The 22,287-nt window shown below is 40.7% G+C and overlaps 1 protein-coding gene across 4 annotated transcripts in view; it reads left to right on the top strand.

The window, feature by feature from the left end:
* KLHL2 (kelch like family member 2) overlaps positions 1-22,287 on the top strand; it is a 168,125-nt gene that overhangs the window by 105,408 nt on the left and 40,430 nt on the right. Inside the window, exons 9-11 of one of the 4 annotated variants that reach the window (XM_073644372.1) lie at positions 8,030-8,098; positions 12,503-12,858; positions 14,870-15,520. The exons of 2 other annotated variants lie outside the window; for them this stretch is intronic. In XM_073644372.1, coding sequence (XP_073500473.1) covers positions 8,030-8,098; positions 12,503-12,858; positions 14,870-15,068 — 624 coding nt within the window. In that variant the 3' untranslated portion in view covers positions 15,069-15,520. Of the gene's footprint in view, positions 1-8,029; positions 8,099-12,502; positions 12,859-14,869; positions 15,521-22,287 lie in introns of those variants that run through there. One more of the 4 variants, XM_073644380.1, reaches the window with a different exon arrangement.

Raw genomic sequence — 22,287 nt, 5'->3', positions numbered from 1 at the left:
CGGAGAACCAGAAGAAGACCCTGCCCCCTCGTCCCGCCCGAAGCACAGAAGACATCATTTTATGAAAACTTGGCAAGATAAGTATTCAACAGCCACTGATGAGATCCGTCTCCTCAAGTATCAGATTAATCAACTTGCCATTATGGCCATGCCATTAGTTTGTAGGGCTTAAATCCTGCTGACAGGTTCTCTTTGATTACATTTTATTTGTATTTTTGTTGGTATTGGTGATATAATGTTACCTATTGTGCAAGATCTACATACAACAAAGTATATGGGATAATTATTTATTTTTCTATAAATTTGGGAGTTTTCCATGTGTGATGTAACGGTTGTACGGTATCGCCTTCTCTGGGGTTAAAGGTACAGCACTGTCTGCTTTGTAGCATACAATGAGGACTCTGAAAACTGCAACACATTTAAACAGTTGTCTGTGTCAGTTTATTTTCACTGGTTGCACAGCTCAGAAAAACAACAGCATAAACGTAAAACCATAGCCTTGTTAAGGCACTAACTGAACAGTATGAACATTGGCTATGAACACGGCTGAGCTAGTCCCAGGCCACATGAAGTAACCAATAATACTTGCAGTTTTGAGCATATGACCTGTGCAGGCTCCTATCGGAGAGATGTCTGGTCTCCCTCCCTAGGCTGAGAGACTAAGGTGCACACACATCCTGGTTATATACACAGCTAGCCAGGTGCAGCTCATCAGAACCTGCAGTGCTAGGATTTAATCCTGTTGTACACAGTTTTCCTTAGCATATTACAAGAATTTTGGAGGAACATAGATCCCTAGAATAACTTCACCATGCAATATACTACACATGATTTTTGTATAAATAATAATCTCTGTTGTTTGAGTTAGTAATTGTTTTAACTTGGTTAAAGGGAATCTGTCACCAGGTTTATGGTACCCCATCTGAGAGCAGCATGATATAGGGGCCAAGACCTTGACTCAAGTGAAGGCTCACTTGCTGGTCTGCATGCTGTCATTTTGATACAATCCCTGTTTCCTCTGCTGCAGAGCTCAGGATGTTGAGCTCTTTATAACCACTGATTGGCAGATTTCTGTCAATGTAGAGTGTCTACAGCTGCCAATCATTGGTGGGGGGCTGGGTTACACAGAGCAATTGATTAGGAGGCACGTGACACTTAGTCCTATAGCATTAATCTCCTGCTGATAAAACACTGATTTTATTGACACCACAACATACAGCTTAGTAAGTGACACATCCCTGAAATCATGGTGTCTGCCTCTATTTCATGCTGCTTTCATATTACATCTCAAAAAACTGCTGAGAGATTCCTTTTAGGAATAGAGAAAGGATAACCTGTCTTAAGCAATCGTTTAGTAATCAGATCACTTTCTTGATTGTAATGTTGTTCATCAGAACATGTACATCGTCCTCTTGCTTATTCGCCAATAGGTAAATTCTTGGTGATGTGATTGTGGTAACAACTGTCAAAATTTACCGTTAGTATTACCAGATAATGGTTGTCTGTACAGTTTGGTAATAATGCTCCGGTTATCCTGATTACCAGTCAGAGACAAATCCTAGAAAGATATAGATTTTTTTTTTCTTTTAATTGTACCGTGAAAACCAAGTTATCATTATTTGAATTGAGATCTGCTTCAAAATGTGATATAATATCCATATTGCCACTCCCAATGAATAGCAAGTCATCTATATACCTCCCATACCATTGAATACAATGTTGAAAGGCATTATGTGGGGTACACAGACGACCAAGCCATGTTTAACTTGGCGATCAAGGAAGAAAAGCAAGAACAATTTAGTAACCGATAACATTAATTAAGGTCAGAAGAATAATTGGTATGTCTTGAGAGACGGAAAGATAGAGCATGCAATGGTCCTCAATGAGGCATGGCAGTACACAGGGAACTACTATGACAAGTTAAGCTGCAAAAATGATTCTCACACTGGAAATGTTTCACAGTCTTCGGTATGTGCACATGTTCAGTATTTGACTGGTTTTTCTGCATGCGTTTTTCCCATTCATTAGAATAGGTGAAAAATACTGAAAGAATTGACAAGCTGCAGATATGAAACTGCTTAAAATCTGCAAAGACAATAAGCAACGTATGCATAAGACTTAAGGAATTTCTTTCCCTTTGCTGGTACTAGGAAATCCTTCATTTTTTTTGTGACAATTCGCAGAAAAGAGATGCGACAAACACAGAGAGACGTTTTAAAACTAGTATTTGAATAGTTTTGAAGATGTCTGTGTTGTGGTCATCAAGCATATAGTCTCGTTTGTATAGAGGGATCTAATACCACAATAGAATCCCCTTGTCTGAAGGATGCATAATGATGTTGGGGTGGAACGAAGTTCATATAAAATGTTTTTCCTTTTGCGTTACGTTTTTTACTTCAATTTGATCATGTACAGTCCAGATTTGTAAGTGCTTTCTCGATCAATGTTTGAAAAGTGTTCATACTTGTGATTTATGTGGATAAAAGTCTGGATTTGATATTCTCATGCGGTTATAAGTGGCTGTTATTTCTCCCATAGGAGCAGCATTCTCACTTTGTAAACTCGTCAAGGTAATTGTAGATAACTGTTCAGAATACCGAATCCAATTTATTGGTAACAATAAAAACTACAACTCTTACTGCAAAAAGTAAGCCCTCAAACCGCTCCATCAACAAGAAAGCTAAAAAGGTTGCATCGCTCAGGATCTGGCGACAAAATTGTATATTTTTGTATAAAGCATTTTTATTGCGCAATCATAGGAAAACCTCAGTAAAATGATATAAATAGATTTCTAATTAATTGTGCTGACCCTCAGAATAAAGTTGACTGATGCCACACAGTCTGTGTTTAATGCATCAATGAGTGTGTAGACCTAGGTGGAAATATATATGGACTCTTTACATGTGACATTAGATATACCAAACCTGCTCTGACTGCCATAAATGCAAAATGTGTGTTTAAAAATCAAAACCTGTGGAAATGTAAAAGTGGAAGCGACTTCTGACTGCTGAAGACCTCTTGAGATGCATGTATCAACTGCCTGGAACACCTCTTTACCAGGATGAACTGACAGCTTCCAACTTGTTTCACGTTTTTATAGTTGAACTTCAGAACTGGATCTATTCCTGCAAGAACCACAACCATTGGGCTGCCTTCCTGCAAGGATTTCTGTAGGGACTGTGTGGTGGGCTCTTAATGCATAACAAGAAGACACCACCAAGCAGTCGGTGCAATAAATTGTGCGTTGCAGTGTAATGTTTATATCCATTGTGCTGAAATCGCTGTAATTGTGACAATGGAAATACCATAAATTTGAAGTTGTATTTTAGGTCTTTTTTTTTTTTCTTCCTCATTCGTGATTGAAACTTATCTCCTCAATCGTCGTTCTCAATGGCCACATTTAAAAGTAGTCTAGTCTTTTCTGTGGTTTAATCACTTATGTTGCACCTATTTTTAATGTTGAATATAACAATTAATGTACAATTAAAAAATAAATTCTATACATTCTAATTCTACATATGTGTTCTTAGTTTCAAGCCATAAATGCTCTACTTCTATGTCCTACTCTTATTTTAATTGTGTAATGTTGCGCTACATGTGTATGCCTGAGGTGAACTTATGCCTCCACTCTAATTAACCATCTAAGTGATTTCTGCCCAAAATTGGACATTCAGAAGATGATTTCAATCGAGGACTGAAAACAGCCATAAGTCACACATGTATAGGATTTTTTTCAGAACATGTCTGAATTTTTAAAAATAAGAAGAACAAAGGATGGAAGATCACGCCTCTATATACAAAAAGCCACATCATGGCTGAAAACTGAGAGGACCAAGAAAGTGCTGCATTTCTACAAATAAATCGGAGTATGATCATTGTTTGCCTTTTTGTATTTTGTTTGTCTCTAAAACACAAGTGTATTTTCTTTTTCTACAATCTCTTCTTTCCCACCACCCAGAAAAAAAAAAAAAAAAAGTTTATATATATCTTTTTATGTCTGCCTATGTTTGCTTTAATAGTTCTAGACTTGTCAATGTCATTGAAATCCTCTATTAGGTCTCATTCAGGCGTCCATGTACGTACGTGTTGTATCAGTTTTTTTTCGCGGATAGAACACGTACCCATTATAGTCTATGGTGCTGTTCACATGTCCATTTTTTCCAGTATCACAGATGAAAAGTGCCAAGTCAAGTGTATGGGTCCGTGAAAATCACCTACAGCACACGGATGACATCTGTGTACTATACACATTTAACTTTGCAAAGGATAGGAGAAGCTATGTAATTTATTCATCCGTGTAAAACAGACTACACACGGATGATAAAAACTGATATACTAATGTACACTGTTGGGCCCATGGACCTAAAAAATTGATGACACTGGTACCATTGTTTCACGGACGTGTTTAAATACGGACGAGTGAATGAGGCCTGAAGCTGTATATCTGTCAGCGAGTCTGAATTTAGTGATTGTTAAATACTGCACATGTCTGGCATTGCATACTGTGTAATATCTGGGGTAATGTGACAAATACTCTTTTCCAGTTATTAGAATGTGGCCAGCTGTTCATTTCAACACGAGGATGTCAACTCCAACTGGAGATTCAACATCTAGTAGTTAAAAAGGGTTCTTTACTGTAACAGCAGTAAAGCTGTGGATTAGTAGAACCATCTGATGGCTTCAAGAGAAGCTCGGATGTTTTGAAGCAAAAATAACAAAAGCTTTGGTAAATATACAGAAATAGATGAATAGTGAATCTTTGCAGTCTGATTGTCCCTAGGGTTCAGGAAGAGCAACAAAGGCGACTCATTCATGGCTGTGGGAACTGTGTAATGCTTTATTTCTCTTGCGATGATGCTGCATGAGAATTGAAGATTGACTGCCAGGTTCCTTAGATTATAGTCGCTGTGATCGCTGGGATTCTCCGCAATGCCATCCTCACAAATGAATCCAAGCTGTTAGCCAGCACATGATTTTCTGATCTTCCAAATTTTATTGACACGTGGTCTTCATAAGCAATTTTCACTAGCTCAGTAGCATGTACACTGCTCAAAAAAATAAAGGGAACACTTAAACAACAGAATATAACTCCAAGTAAATGAAACTTCTGTGAAATCAAACTGTCCACTTAGGTAGCAACACTGACAATCTATTTCACATGCTGTTGTGCGAATGGAATAGACAATAGATGGAAATTATTGGCAATTATCAGGACACACTCAATAAAGGAATGGTTCTGCAGGTGGGGACCACAGACCACATCTCAGTACCAATGCTTTCTGGCTGATGTTTTGGTCACTTTAGAATGTTGGTTGTGCTTTCACACTCGTGGTAGCATGAGACGGACTCTACAACCCACAGAAGTTGCTCAGGTAGTGCTGCTCATCCAGGATGGCACATCAATGCGAGCTGTGGCAAGGTTTGCTGTGTCTGTCAGCATAGTGTCCAGGAGACGTGGAGGGGGCCATAGGAGGGCAACAGCCCAGCAGCAGGACAGCTACCTCCACCTTAGTGCAAGGAGGAACATGAGGAGCACTGTCAGAGCCCTGCAAAATGACCTCCAGCAGGCCACAAATGTGCATGTGTCTGCACAAACGGTTAGAAACCGACTCCATGAGGGTAGTATGAGGGCCCGACGTCCACAGATGGGGGTTGTGCTCACAGCCCAACACCGTGCAGGACGCTTGGCATTTGCCACATAACACCAGGATTGGCAAAGTCGCCACTGACGCCCTGTGCTCTTCACAGATGAAAGCAGGTTCACACTGAGCACATGTGACAGACGTGACAAGAGCGATCTGCTGCCTGCATCATCCTTCAGCATGACCGGTTTGGCAGTGGATCAGCAATGGTGTGGGGTGACGTTTCTTTGGAAATGTGCTTGCCAGAGGTAGCCTGACTGCCATTAGGTATCGAGATGAGATCCTCAGACCCCTTGTGAGACCATATGCTGGTGCGGTTGGCCCTGGGTTCCTCCTAATGCAGAACAAAGCCAGACCTCATGTGGCTGGAGTGTGTCAGCAGTTCCTGCAAGATGAAGGCATTGAAGCTATGGACTGGCCCGCCCGTTCCCCAGACCTGAATCCGATTGAGCACATCTGGGACATCATGTCTCGCTCCATCCACCACAGACTGTCCAGGAGTTGGCAGATAATTTAGTCCAGGTCTGGGAGGAGATCCCACAGGAGACCATCCGCAACCTCATCAGGAGCATGCCCAGGCATTGTAGGGAGGTCATACAGGCACGTGGAGGCCACACACAATACTGAGCCTCATTTTGACTTGTTTTAAGGACATTACATTAAAGTTGGATCAGCCTGTAGTGTGTTTTTCCACTTTAATTTTGGGGGTGACTCCAATTTCCAGGTCTCCATTGGTTAATAAATTTGATTTCCATTGATGATTTTTGTGTGATTTTGTTGTCAGCACATTCAACTTTGTACAGAACAAAGTATTCAATGAGAATATTTCATTCATTCAGATCTAGGATGTGTTATTTGAGTGTTCCCTTTATTTTTTTGAGCAGTGTAGATGATAAGAATATAGGTTACTACTAGGTAGTACTTTGCTGGCTTCATGTTACTGACTTGTGGTGCTTTGTCAAAGTCTGTAATCCATTACAATTCTATTATGGAATAATAATTGTCGACAAGAAAAAAAGTATTTTGGACCAACTTTTAAAAGTCCCGCTTTGTGTGTTGATACTGCTGTCCTTACATTTGTTGTGTTTCTCCTGGATACTGATAGTTGGAGTTTAATGTGGACCTTAAATAGAGGAGTTCCAGAGTAGATAGTAGATGGTTCATTAGAGGGGATATATAATGAGAAAGCAGGTGGTAGAAGAGCTGCACTTCATAGAGAGTAAGTGGAAAGTTTCCTGTGAAATGTCATGAGTTTATTGAGGATCAGACATGCTCCTGACTGTTTTTTGTTCTTTATATACTGTAATTACGGCTAACAGGTAAAATGCGGGCCCTGCCCACATTGGCTTACAATCTACAGAGAGAAGGAAAGGAGACAGTTGGTGAGGGCAGAAGCTGCTGATCTAGCAGTTCGGAGGCAGCAGGGTAATGCCGATAGGTTGTAGGCATTCTTGACACGTGGGTTTTCAGATTGCGTTTGAACATTTTGGAGATCAGGAAGGCCCATTGTGTGAAACGGACAAGAGGAGAGCAAAGAGGGACATCATGTGAGGACTTGAATACATATTGCTCAGGAGTTGAAAGCTCTGGTTCAAACTATTCTCCTGTACATTGTATGTGTTATCTCTAACAACTTCTGGACCACCCATAGACAACAAATACCTGGGCGGTCTGTGTTCTACTGTGCAGTGTTGTAACATAACGTAACTGCAGAGCAGCTGCACTTTCTACTGTGCTCTCCAGATAGTGGAAATCTGGTAAAAAATAAGTGTTTAGTTCTTTACATGGCCCCCAAATGTCTTTCATAACATTATGGAGGTGCACCATTTGTGAAATAAACAAGAGGAAGAAGCCCCTGATGATCCAAAGGAATGTTGCTAGCCCCGCCCATGTAAAAAAACAAAAACAAACATATACCTTGGCTCTGATATATAAAAATGGTTAAGGAAAGGGGAATAAATTTGAAAATATATTTCAGTGGACAGTTTCTGGTTTTAAATATATATATATATATATATATATATATATATATATATATATATATATATATATATATATATATATAATGTAAAGAACAGATACTGATTTCCTTTAGTTTTCCACTGATATCACCCGATGTCTGCAAAAAAAGTGGAGTATGAAGATTACACCCCATGCATCGTGAAAAGCAATACAATTATTTGGCTTTCCAAACAAGAAATTTTTACAGCTCTTTAAACAGCATGTTGAAAAAACCCGAAAATGTGCCTGGTCAGGAACTGGAGTAAATGGCCTGGTCTTGAACTGAGTATTTGTCACATTTACAGATAATTAACATGTTGTGTCTTAACCTGACAGTGGTATTTTGTATAAAAAAAACACATTCTTTCATTATTATTTTATGTCAGTCTCTAACAGAAAGTTGTGAAAGTGACTTTGGCACTGAGGAGGAACCGATGGACCCAAGCAATGATTTGGTAAGTAACTAAGTCCAAGTTGTTTTTGCCTTTTATAACCAAGAATTTTTGCTTGTTTATAAATGTATTAATTTTTTTACATCATGACCAGTCTCATTAGTAATATTGAGATTTATATTTCTCAAGTTAAGTTTCCAAGCTTTTTCAGGTGTAAGAGAGTTACTTAAAGAGGACCTGTTACCAGAATTGACAAGTTTTTGCTTTTACTTTATTCTTGCTGCTCCCCTGTATGTTCTTTTTCCCCCCTTACTTGGCCATATGGTTTTAAAGATATGGGACTTTTTTAATGATCATTTTCATGGTCTCCGCTACGGGAATGTTGGCCTCAGAATTGTCTGGTGGGGGATGGGGGTATTTTCAGGCACTGTGAAAATTCCCACATCTCGGAAACCGTATGTTGGATTTAAATAGAAGGGAGGAAAAAGACCCCTGAATAATTAGAAGAGCAACCAGAATAAAACAAAAGCTTCTACTTTTGACCTGGTGAGAGATTCGCTTTAATGGTGTGAGAGGAAAAAATCGTTTCAGGGGACCTGAATTTTGATTTTACAAATACTAAAAAAAGCAGTTCATTTTCACATGCTGCATTTATAATTCTTGTCTACGTACTTTTACTTGGGCTTTTTTTTTGTAGGGGATAAGTTGTATTTAGCCATTAGCATGGCTGCCGCAGACTTATCAACTCCCCATGTTAGTGTCATGAACCGATGGGCTGATGGAGAAAGCCACCTTTTTCTTTTGCGGTCTTCAGATACCCATTCCATTTTGTTATTTAACATCTAGCAGCTTAGTGGGCCCTTTTCATACTATTTTTGTAAAATCAGTGGAGTAAAAACTTATACAGCTGGACAATGGCCCCAAAGAGTTCTTTGTGCTCTTGTAGAAATCTGACATTATACTGACTACATATACTAACGAGGTCATTAGCATGTAAGTGATATGCAACAAAAGCTCCTTTCGCCCTGGCTGCTAGAGGAGAATGGTGCCCAGGACTTGTTAATGTTTGGTATAAATATCAACCTATTTCAAATATAATATTTTTTGCTACTGTTTTATAGGTGTGGGTATAGAGAAACTGGCAGGCATGTAGGGTAACATCAGGCATCATTTAGATCAAGTATCATCACAGTAGAGTTGTTGAGGAAACCATATAGTGTTCATGCAATCTTGTGCATGGGTTTTATTCTAATTAATAGAACCTTTTTGTAACTATTATTTTATGGTGTCACATGATTGGCAAAGCCTCTCTACCACCAAGCATGCTGATTGCCTGGATTGGCAAGTAAATTAAAACTTTATAGGGGCTTACAGGATTTTAAAATTCCTGCAGTTGCGCTTAAAATGAGTAACTAACAAACCACAGTACATCTGCATCCTATGCTTCCTCGGTTCATTTGGGGCCTAAGCACCGTAGTTTTTAGTATAGGGTCTCATCTGAAAGAGATTGCCTTTTTGTTGGTAGATGGGCTCACACAAGTTGATCACAATGTGTGCAAAGAACCTCATGTTTTTATGTATGTAGCAATAATCAAATTCATGCACATAATGTTTACAGAGTGCTTTTCCATGGTGTGAATGTATGTATTGTGGTAGGGCAACTCGCTCTGCCACTTCCGGAAGTAGACTCGGGAACCCGGGTTTTCTTTGCAGGCTTTATTAACAGCATAAAGCTCTGCACTCCAGCAAAATAAATACAGCCTTACTTGGCTAAACAACAAAACAAAAGATAAACTATAGCACAGTCCATATATGTGTGTTTGGGTCGCACACACAAATTATGTCCAGCCTTCAGCTCCCTCCTGAGCTATGGGTGTCCAGTCTGGAGACCTTGCCTCTCCAAACACAACTCAAAGAAAAATAAAACAGGACTGAACATTTAAACGATGCTCAGCCACACCCTGAGGTGGAGGTATGGGGAATGACGTCCCTCCCATCACTGTCATTCCCCTAAAACCACTCCCTTTAAGTGAGTTAACCCACCAGCATAAAGTCCATTGCTGGCAGAAAGTCCATTGGTTTCAGTTCACACAGGCTAGCAACCTGTGCGACACATACCTCCCCTCATATATCATACCAGTGACTCTGTCACAGTATATAGGTTGTGGCATCCTGAGAACTTGCGTTTGCTGCAGTGTAGAAAATAAAAAGTACCATATATAAATTTATAATTTCTCTTGACCTAATTGAGTACCAGTAGGCTAGCAAAGTAGGCCATGCTGTGAAGTCACACACTATAAACTGAACAGAATACCTCCACAGCAGAAAGTATGGAAACTATAGACTTTTATATATATTGTAGTTTGACACCTGGATATTCATTAATTTCATTTGATACTATGGGTAGTGTTGGCCAATTTCTATATTTTCTACAGTGGACGTATTATGTTCAGTTGATAGTATGTCTAACTTCACAGCATGTTCTGCTTTGCTGGTCTACTGATACTCGATTAGGTCAAAAGGAATTATACATTTTTATACTTTTTGTTTTCTACACTGCAGCTACTGTAAGTTCTCAGGATTAGTGTTGAGCCACCCCCGTAGTGTTCGGTTCGTCGAACACCGGGATGTTCGTGGAACTGTTCGTCGAACACCTTAGAACACTGGCATGCTTGTGCTCCTCAATGTCTGGCTGTGACGGCATCCAGATGAGCCGAGTTCATGTTCAATGAACTCCGCTCACCTCATGCACGTCACTGACAGCGTGGGAAAATTCTCCTGCGCTTGCTGTGAGCGTGAGAGAATTCTCCTGCGCTCACGGCAAGTGCAGGAGAATTTTCTCACGCTGTCAGTGACGTGCATGAGGTGAGCTGAGTTCATTGGACATGAACTCTGCTGATCTCGATGCAGTCACAGCCAGACACTGAGGAGCGCAAGCATGCCTGCGCTTCTCAGTGTCTGCGGCATGGCAAGCTGGATGGCAGCGTTTTGCTGCGATCCAGCCTGTCATGTGAATGTAGCAGAGCTGGAGCCGTCCTGGGAACCATGGAAAGGTAAGGATGAGATTGGTTTATTATTTTACTTTTATTGGAGAAGACATTGGCTTCTGCTGGAATGGGCGTGTTGGTAAGTATGGTTTAATTTAGAACAATAAAGAATTGTGTGTTTATTTCAATTAAAGGACTTTATTCTGGGTGTTTGTGGGGTTTTTTAACTTTGACTATGGGATTAGTAATGGGGGTGTCTTATAGACGCCTCTCCATTACTAACCTGGGCTTGATGTCAGCTGGCATTATAAGCTGACATCAAACCCAGCCCTATTACCCCACTGCCACCGCTACAGGGCAGTGGGAAGAGCGAGGCTAAGTGCCAGAATTGGCACTTAGGATGCGCCATTTCTGGGGCGGCTGACGGCTGGTGTTTCTTCCTGGGCTATTAATATCAGCCCCCAGCTGTCTGCCTAGCCTTTGCTAGCTATGAAAATAGGGGGGACCTCGCGTCATTTTTTGAGGGGGTCCCCCATTTTAATAGCTAGTAAAGGCTAGGTTTTCAGCTGGGGCTGATATTAGTAGCCTGGGAAGCTCCGTGGGTATTACCCCCTTCCCAGGCTTCAAACATCTGCTCCAGCCGTCTGCTTAACCTCCGCTAGAGACTAAAATTACGGGGAACCCCACGCCAATTATTATTTTTTTTTAATAAATCCTTTATTTTAACACTAAATGACAAGTACAGTAATCAACACTATCACTGTACTTCTTATATATGTGACTGACATGTTTCCATCTATCTAATCTATGTGTGATGCTCTATTCTTTCTGTTCTAAATTGTCGGGTACCGGTGTATGCCGCTGCTGAATTGCCGGCTTTTCATGTTTCACTGTGAGCACTGTTCCCATCGATTTGGGCAACCACTGTAATGCCACAACCACCATGGCTGTGACATTACAGTGAGTGGCAGACAATCCCTGCATGATGTGAAAAAATCCAGTTACGCTTTTGGTGCACGAACAGTTATCGAACATAACCTCGAACAGCCGAATTTTTTGCAAATCGTTTGCGTTGGTCGAACGACTCGAACACCGCCCAAAACAGCTCGAATTTGAGATTGGTGAACAGTTCTAGTCGAACACAGCTCATCTCTACTCAGGATGCCACAACCTTTAGGTGCACAAGGTTAAATCTACACTGGATTGACTAAAAAGCTGCTACCTATCTGTCTACCTGGCTAGTCTCTGTGGCATGAATCCTCATTTCATGCTATGCCTCATTTAGGCTGCCTATAGCTAGAACCACTTTTGTAAAACTTGACCAGTAGACAAGCGTTCTGAGATGGGATTAGATGTCCGCAGTTTATCCTGGTAACATTTTCTGATTTGTACTAAAGTATTATTTGGTGACCTAAAAGTAAGTCATGTTGGGGTGTACATTGTGATAACTAATGTTGTTTGGTGGTTTATGTATCTGCAGGAGCTTTTAGAACGGTTGCAATCCATGTCGATGGCTTTGTTTCCAGTCAGTGACCATTTTTTCGAGGATGACCCAATGTGGCCTGAAGGCGCAGCCAGACTTTCACATCGAGATCATGATCGTAGCGGGCATACACGTTGGTGCCAGTGTACAAATTGTATCTCTCTGCCCACTAAAGAAGAATCTGTTTGTTGTCATGAAGTGGCCAACCTTACAAGATACATAACTAGGGAAGTCAAATGTGTTACTCTAGAGGAAAGCTTCAGGGATGAATGTCTAGATGAAATCCTACTGATTTCCCACTTAAAATACAGATCAAAAATTTCAAAGGAGGAGTTCCTTAATAAAAAGGCAGAGTAAGTTTGTCTTATGAGTATATTTTATTATACCTTTATTTTTTGCTGGGCTAGTTGGCTGGAGAGAAGAGAAAATTACAGTTGATGGTATTTCTGCAGCCTTATCAATTATTGCCACAGTTGGAAAACTTTATTACTACTTTTTGCCGTGTATGCAGCCCCTACATCTCTTTGAAATCATTCTATAAAACAGCTGTAATAAGAAACACTGGGCAGACTTTTATCCTTGGTGAATAACTGGAAAGAAGCTGCTATTTTGTGCCAGTGCATGTAAAGGGTTATCCTCTTCTAAGCCTTCAATGCATAAAATGTAGTAGTGTGCCATATGTAAATTACTACAGCAGATCCTGGTAGCATATGAAGCAGAAGCCCAATTACTTATGCACTGCACATATATGAAATGGTGCTGGACTTTTCTCTATAACTTGCATACAGGGAGTCTTATGAAAACCGCATGTTTAGAAATCTGTTCCTCAGCAGAATAATGACCTGCTGGGGGTCGAGTACAAAAAATGTGTTAGGGGCTGTGAAGCACAGTGAAAAGATGTTCGCTGGGATGAACACAGGCTGGTAGATGCAGAAGAGCGAGTCTTGTGCCTCACACATGTGGAGGTTGTAACATTTCATATACAAAAAAAAAAGTAAGGGAATAAGATGTTCCTCAAGCCTGTTGGACATAATGTTCTAGATACGTTTGGCCATGTATTAGTTGTAGAGATTGCAGTGATGAAATCACTTTTACATTAGAATTATAATCTTCCATAATGTTTTTTTTTTAGATTTAAAAAAGACCGTCACTTCCTATAAAAAAAAAATATTAAATACCTAGTAAAAATTCCCTAGTTCCCTAATTCTGCCTCTGTTTTCCCATTTTGCGATGTATCTCTATAGCAGAAATATTCACGTTAGTTGTCTTTGGCACAAAGCATTTAAAATTTCTGCTTGGCGTTTCACCAGGGTCTTCTCTGCAGCGTGCGCTTCCACCACTCCGTCCCAGACACTAAGGTAGGAGTGATGGCGCACACCCCCAAGGAAGACTCTGGAGAAACGCCCAGCTGGATTGCAAGTAAAAATTTTACATGCTGTGCCAAAAAGCCGCAAATGTGACCGGTCCTGTTTAAGTAATAAAATGAACTTTAATCATGGGCCGCTGCTCCCGATCTGTCTTTCTGCCACATATCCATGGTCTATGTTGACATACTGTAGATGCAGTACTGACATCAAGACTACAGCACGTTGACCGCTGCAGCTAATGACCATCTTTCCTGGCCTCACCGCTGAGCCCAGTGATTGGCTGCATCTCTCACATGCTGTAGTCACAATGTTACTTCTGCAGTTGTGTCAACTAATACTTGGGGCTGCAGCAAGGCAAAGCTGTAGCGTCTGTCGGTGCGTACAGCTAATTATTGGTAAAACTCAGCAAGTCTATTGAATATCAAAATGAATCAGTAGAAAACTCTTTTAATGACAACATACATCAAAAGTGCTGCTATCCTCACACTTGCTGCTGTAATCTTTGCACTCTGGTGTCACTTGGTTTTGCAGGAAGACCAGATGACCTCATGTTTAGGACATGATGTAGAACAGTAATTTGGCCTTATTTTTATATGTACTGATTTATGTAAAAACATGTTGTACGTTTTTAAAGGGGGGCTTACGGGCATTAGCTAAATTTTAGACAGTGCATCGTCCCGACCATATGCATTGTGCACACTGTCAGGGTTCCCATATGTTGCCAGATTGAGTTGGCTGACTACAGGCAGATCCACTTCTCTCAGTAGAACATTGTGAGAAGCCGATGAGAATTTCGTTGGCTCATGGCCGCCTGCTCGAACTGGAAGCATCCTTGTAGTGTGCAATCTGCTGTCACGTTGATTGACCGCTGAAATTTAGCTGAAACCCAGATAAACCTCTTTAATACACATACGTCCGACATCCCTTCAGTGCTTGTGGATAAATTACTCATTGACTTGTGTGCACTTCAACTATTTTTCCATTCTGTTTTCTACAGATTCCTTCAAAGAGCAGCATATAGATCTTTCCAGTCATGGGCACATGGATTTTGTGGCCCCAAACGTGGAATCCAGATACCTGCATGTGTGGTCAGCTTGGTTAGGAGAACTTTCCCAATTCCGCCGATACCTGGGAAGCACATTGACTACTCTTCCTCTTCAGAGGTTCCAGCTGTATACATGGCTTACACTGGATAGCTGAAAGCACACAAAATCTTTGTCCTGTCACATTAATGTTGTAACTTTACAATCATTACTTCTCAAAATGGCCATCTTTTAATCTTGTTTAGATATCCTGAAAATAAATTTAAACTCAATATTGCATGATCTATTTGCCTTTTTTTTCTCCTTCCATCTTCTTGAAGAAAAGTATCACACAATTGGCTTGCTAGTGTGCGTAATGATGGCCTTGTTTTTTTTTTTTCGTTTTTTTTTATTAACAATGGGAAAAGTAAAGTTTAATAGCTTTATGGGAGAAGTTTCATAACATTCATAATGTGGCATTTGCATGGATCCGTCTGTGACTTTAATAATATTATTTGAAAAATTGCAAATGTTAATGTATGTTTGTTGCTTTAGTCACTTGTAAGAAAACTACTGTTTTCCACATGGCATTTACCAAAGCTAAATAAAGAGACAATTTAGATGTTCTTCTGTTTCTGCATTTTTATTTTGTGTCTGTCTGGCATTTCAGTGTAGTAACATTCAGTGTTTTGCGTCTATCAAAAAAGACTTACTGGATACAAGAAAGCGAAATGATTCAGGTGATTAGACTAACCCTACAGAAGTGCTTTATGCAAAGCTGCAGATGATCCTGTGTAACCTCCGTATAGGACAGTCATTTACAATGTATTGTGTGTTCCTAAGTGTCAACACTTTACTTCCCGACCCAGGTCAGCACATGACGCCTACATTTAGGGAAATGCTTGGAGCCTTTACACATCTGATTATCCCATACCTATCAGGTTCTAAGATTATTCTGAAAATTGTGTTCTATTAATGATTTAAATAAACTTGTTTAAAAAGAGATCTGTGGAAATTCTTTTCTCACCTTTTAAAAATGATTCCAACAAATGAATTTGTCATTTGCATCTTTATTTCTATTGATATCAGTGGACATCAAAACAATTTCTTCTTCTGGACAATGCATAAAGATTTTTCTTACAAGGAAAGATAATGAATAAAGTAATATTGTAGCTTTTTCTTTGCATACTGTGGTCTTGACGTTGCACTGTACTTGTATTGAATGACCTTTTGTTTTAGTGATTTTGGTGAAATTGAACTGTAAAGTGGATGCACATCTCAATAGTGCGTTTACATTGCATAACCTGCTGCTGTTAAATAACTGGCAATCGTCGGTTTAACACCCTGTTTTACACACATCAACCGTACTTTCATGTGCACAGAACAATTAATACGATCATTCCTTGCACTTTCACTCACGCGCACTGTGCACTACTGGCATGTGACTTTGCCAATAAACGCCTAATTATGACGTATTCTTTGGGATCATGTGCGCCTGCGCAATTGTTTTGAATGTGCACACAGTAACCATTCACCAGTACACAGCTGGTATTACCTGGATTTTGCATAGAGTTTTCCTACTGGTAATTCATTTTATTTTAACTACATGCTATATATATATATGAGTATTGTCTCCTACTCCCTGTACTCTTCCCTAATGACGCTGCCTTGACCTGCAATACGCATGGGGTTCCTTCACTGACATCTCTTACTCTGTTCTCCAGTTATTTGGATTTCATATTATGGGTTTAGAACATTAATATTTTTTTCATTTCTTTTTGCTGTGATTGACAGCTGGGCATTAATACCCTGTTCAGTATTATACTTAGCCCATTTGTCAAATATATACAGTATATATGCTGTTTTGTATTACTTTTTGTTATACCCGTTTGCCTTGATCAGTTAGATGTATATTTGTAATAATTGCAGTTTTTAGCTTATTTGCACAAAACACTCGCACGTCTGTGTGTGTATACAGCAGGTAAAATAAGTATTGAGCACGTCACCAATACCGTATTTTGCGGATTATAAGACGCACCCAAAATTTTGGGGTGCAAGATAGGAAAAAATGTTTTCTTAAATAAAATAGTGCGCCTTATAATCTGTTTAACCTGAGGAGGGGGGGGGGGGCGGCAGTGGTGGAGCAGGGGTCAGAGGAGCCAGGGTCACAGATACAGGAGGTTGGCGGCTTCTGCAGGAGTTGGGCGATGCTGCAGGCCCCGTCCTCTCAGCGGGGTCCCTGATTCAGGATGACTTGGGCGGTGGTTGTGGCGGCAGGGGTGGGGCGATGCTGCGGGCTCCGTCCTCTCAAAAGAATTCGGCGGTGAGCGGATGTTCTCTCTCCCGTACATAGCCCGGCTTAGGGAAAATGTCCGCCGGAGCATGCGCAGATTGAGATCTCTTCTCCCGAGATCTCAATCTATGCATGCTCTGGCGGCCATTTTCCCTAAGTGCACCGCAGGGCTATGTACGGGAGAGGGAACCCTCCGCTCACTGCCAAATTCCTTTGAGAGGATGGGGCCTGCTGCATCGCCCTACTCCTGCAGCGACCATCACCGCCCAATTCAGCGACCTTATTGAGAGGATGGGACACACAGCATTGCCCAACTCCTGCTACAGCCACCGCCAACCTCCTGTATCTGTGACCCTGCTCCACCCATGACGCCCCCCAGGTAAAATACCGTACCTCTGCATTATAAGACGCGCCCCCTTTTTCCTTGGGGGGGGGGGGGGCTTGAGTACGTCTTATAATCCAAGAAACGCAGTATATTTCTATAAGTGCTATTGACATGAAACTTTCTCCAGATGTCAGTAACCACCCATCCAATCCACACAGTCAAAGAAGTCAAACCATAGATGTCCATAAATTGTGTAATAATTAGAAATGACACAGGGAAAAGTATTGAACACGCTTACTGAAACGTATTTAATACTTCCTACAAAAGCCTTTGTTGGTGATGACAGCTTCAAGACACCTCCTGTACGGAGAAACTAGTTGCATGCATTGCTCAGGTGTGATTTTGGCCCATTTTTCCACACACTCTTCAAATTCTGAAGGTTTTGTGGGCTCCTTCTATGAAGTTTGAGCTTTTGTTCCTTCCATAAATTTTTTTATTGGATTCACGTCAGGTGATTGGCTGGACCATTCTAACAGCTTTATTTTCTTTCTCTGAAACCAGTTGAGTGTTTCTTTGGCCGTGTGTTTGGGATCACTGTCTTGCTTAAATCTGCACTCTCGTTTCACTTTCATCATCCTAGTAGATGGCAGCAGATTTTTATTAAGAATGTGTCGGTACATTTGTTAATTCATGCTTCAAGTATATGAAGTTTGCCAGTGCCGTATGCTGAAAAACAGCCCCAACACCATGATGTTCCAACCTCCAAACTTCACTGTTGGTATGTTATTTTTGCGGTGATATGCAGTGCCTTTTGGCCTCCAAACATGCTGTGTATTATGGCATCCAAAGAGTTCAATTTTGGTCTCATATGACCAGACTATATTCTCCCAGTATTTTACAGGCTTGTCTAAATGTTGTTGAGCAAACTGTAAACGTGCTGGAATATACTTTTTGTTCAGCAGTGGAGACTTGTGTGGAGAGCATGCATACAGGCCACGGAGGTTGAGTACATTACTTATTGTTTTCTTTGAAACAATTGTACCTGATGATTCCAGGTCTTTCAGTAGTTTTCCACAGGTGGTCCTTGGCTCTTGGACAACTCTTCTGATAAATGTTTTCACTCCTCTGTCTGAAATCTTGCAGGGAGCACCTGGTCATGGCCGGTTTGTGGTGAATTAATGTTCTTTCCACTCCTGGATTATGTCCCCAACAGTGCTCACTGGATCCTTCAGTAGTTTAGAAATTCTTCTATAACCAATGCCATCAGTATGTTTTGCAACAATAAGGTTTCAAAGGTCTTTAGACCACTCACTGGTTTTACCTATCATGAGATGTATCTTGTGTGCCACCTTGGTAATGAGACACCTTTTTATAGGCCATCAGTTCAACCAGCTGATATTTTTCACTAAGTGGCATAATTTCTTTCTAATTACTGATAGATTTCAGCTGGTGTTATGACTTTCTCCATGTTTTTTTGCACCTCTCTTCATGTGTTCAATACTTTTATCCCTGTGTCATTTCTCATTATTACACATAACTTAAATTAATTGATGGACAATCTGTGGTTTGATTTGTGTGGATTGGATGGGTTGTTACCGACATCTGGTGAGATTTTCATGTCAATAGCACATTTGGAAATGTATTTACTTAGAAAATTAGTGACTTGTTCAATACTCATTTCACTAGCTGTATACATCCACACATTACTTGATTTAGGATTGTCTAAGGTTTTTTGTTTGGCTATTTTACCTATTGTATCAATATATATATATATAATATAATAATTCTAATTGAGAATAACTTTCTCGTGTCAGTTTTGCAGAGTAGATTGTTTTAATTATGGAGTGTTGATTACAAATGTTCAATAAATGGTATATTCGGTACTGGTGTGCACGTTGTTGCAGCATTGCTTTTCTCTTTCCTTTTTTTACTTTGTGCACCTACATGATCATTGGCCTTGGCAGCATATGTGCTGTTTACACAGGACTTGCTGCAAGAACGATAATTTTTAAGAAAACTTACAAATCATTTCACCTGACGAACGAGCAGTTTTCTCTTTCTCGGAGTGATTGGCATTCTGTTTAAACAAGCCAACAGAAAGATTCAACCAGTCCAAATGCACCCTTACATTTTAATAGAAGTCTGTTAAAGGGATTTCCTGTTTTTGGACAATTTCATTATGTAAAAAAGGTCGAGAACCGTACATGATAGAGATGCGAAATGCTCATTTTGGCTAATAGGCCCTGAACAAGAAAATTCACCCAATAACATAGAAATGACCTAATAACATATTAACACAAGTGTTTCTAAATCAAACTCCTTTTTGGATGAGTTTCCTCGGCCAATACTTTGTGCATCAGTGTGGCAGGCCAATGGCTTCATGGTTGTGAAACAAAATCGTGCTGCATTTGGCTTGCTTTGAGTGGACGGAGCTTTGGATGCACGGCTAGTTGCAGTGTGTGCTCGCACCCTTTACCTTTTGAAAAGACACTCCTTTTCTGCTACTTACTCCAGTCCCTGCTGGCGCCCATTTTGAAGGAGATGCTCAGCCAATCACTGATTTGGCTTGCCAGTGATTGGCTTAGTGGACATTTCCTGTTATTTCTGGAGTTTTGAGCTGAGATCAGAACGGTGAGACCAGCAGGGACTGGTTAAGTAGCCGAAGATGAGCTGTTGGTGCTCATGAGGTTGAGTCTCACTACTTTTATTTTTGTTAAACCAGTCTGCACCTTGTAAATGAAACAAAATGTATGCCCTTATTACTAGGTATGTAGTGTAGTGTGGATATGTTTAAATACTGATTGTTGTCTTCTCCGGTTCAAAGTGACGTTCTGATCCTGGACAAAGTGATCACAATTCAAACTAGCCTGCTCACACAGCGTCTTATGTGTGGACTGAAAGTTGCTTTCTCAGTGTACGTCTGACGGGTTAGTTGTAAACCTCACTGCAAAAATGACTACATGATCCACACAAGAGCCGCTGTGTGAGCCTGATGAGCTGAATTCCAGTCCAGTGGTTAAGAAGAGGTTCAGAACAACACTTGTAATTGGAGAAGACTGCAATTGTTAAGTATGTAAAGGGAATTTGTCAGCAGGTTTTGCTGTGTAATCTGAGAGCAGCATGGTGTAAGGGCAGATTGCCACATTGCTGGAATCAGGCTCTTACTGGGCTGCTTGGTGTAGTTTTGATAGAATCTGTTTGCTCTGCTGCTAATGTAGCAATGGTCAGAATGCTGAGCTGAGTATAACCTCACCCCCACCACTGATTAGCAGCTGGCTGACAATGTACACAGGAAACTGCCAATCAGTGGAGGGGGCGGGGCTACACAGATTAGCTGGACTGCCTGGTATGAGACCTCTAGTCCCACAGTGATAATCTTCTGCTTAAAACACTAATTGTATTGAAACTACAGCACACAGCCTAATAAATGATACCTCCCTGGAATCTGGGTCTCTACCCTGAGCGTTTCTGCATCTCCCTGGCAGAAAAAACACATGCGTATTGTAGATGCGTTTTTCCTGCCAGGGACATGCGGATGTGAAGCGTTCTTCACATGCATTTCCGCATGCAGGTTGACAAGTGCTTTCCAAGTGATTTTAGCATCACTTGGAAAGTGCTTGACCACTTGGTCACACTATATAAATCCATGCAAACGGCATGGATTTATATAGTGTGACCATAAAGAATGTTTAAAAAAATAAAAATAAATATATACTTACCTTCCGATGGCCCCCGCAGTCTTGCTTCACCGTCCCGGCTGCCGTCAGATCGCGGTACACTGAAGGACCTGCCGACGTCAGCGTCGCGTGACACGTCACATGACTATGACGTCCGCGCAGGTCCTTCAGTCCATCGCGAACTGCCAGCAAGCAAGGAGGAGCGCACCGCGGGCCACCAGAAGGTAAGTATATATTTATTTTTTATTTTATTCTTCTTTTTTTTTTTTTTTTTTTTTTTTTTTTTACAGTTTCTATGGTACCCGGGTCCCATCCGCACATTGAAACGCTTGGATTCCGCATCTACAGATGCAGTGATGCAGAATCCAAGCAATTCAATGCAAGCCAATGGCGGCGAAAACGCAGCGCTTCCGCAAAATAATTGGTAGTGCTGCGTTTTTTTTCCGCAGCGGAAATTTCCGCAGCATGTACACAGCACATGCAGCTCATTTTACAGGGGGAAAAATAGTACCGGTAAAAGAACAAACATGTAAACGCCAGTGGGATTCCTGCACTGCACTGGACAGATCTGTTTCTCTGTGATATGGCCTCAGGTGTATGTCTGTTCTTTGGCAGGGAGACTGCCAGTAAACTTGTCTTGTTAATCACAATATAGTTGTTACAGTAGAAATATTGGTGTTGCCACAATTCAAGTGTCAAAAAGTGCTTCTAACATAGCAAAGTAAGAAGATCACTGCATTGATTTTACTGGCACATAAAACAAGCGCATGCCACAGGACATAGGTTGTTCCAAATAAACCTGCTAAGGACCCTCCAAACCTTTTTGTTAAGTAGTGTAATGATCTTCCGTTCAGCAATAATATCCAGCAAAACTGAGACTTGCATTACTTTGTACTCTGATCTGCACATTCTCCTGTAATAGCTGGCCACGCAATGTTACACTGCCTGATTAACTTAGAAGTGTGCCAGCTTTACTTCTACCACTTCCTTCACTGCTCATTTAAGACATCAACATTATTATTATTATTATTAATATGTATCAGACTGAAGAGAGAACTTTATATTTAAGACTGCTGAGAACTGGAGTAATTCACAGAT

The sequence above is a fragment of the Phyllobates terribilis genome, unplaced genomic scaffold (assembly GCF_046119375.1).
Source record: "Phyllobates terribilis strain yellow unplaced genomic scaffold, ASM4611937v1 Scaffold_1__5_contigs__length_1240528914, whole genome shotgun sequence".
In the NCBI taxonomy this organism is placed as follows: Eukaryota; Metazoa; Chordata; class Amphibia; order Anura; family Dendrobatidae; genus Phyllobates; species Phyllobates terribilis.
Note: the sequence above shows the minus strand (reverse complement) of the source record. Positions and strands in the feature narration are given on the sequence as shown.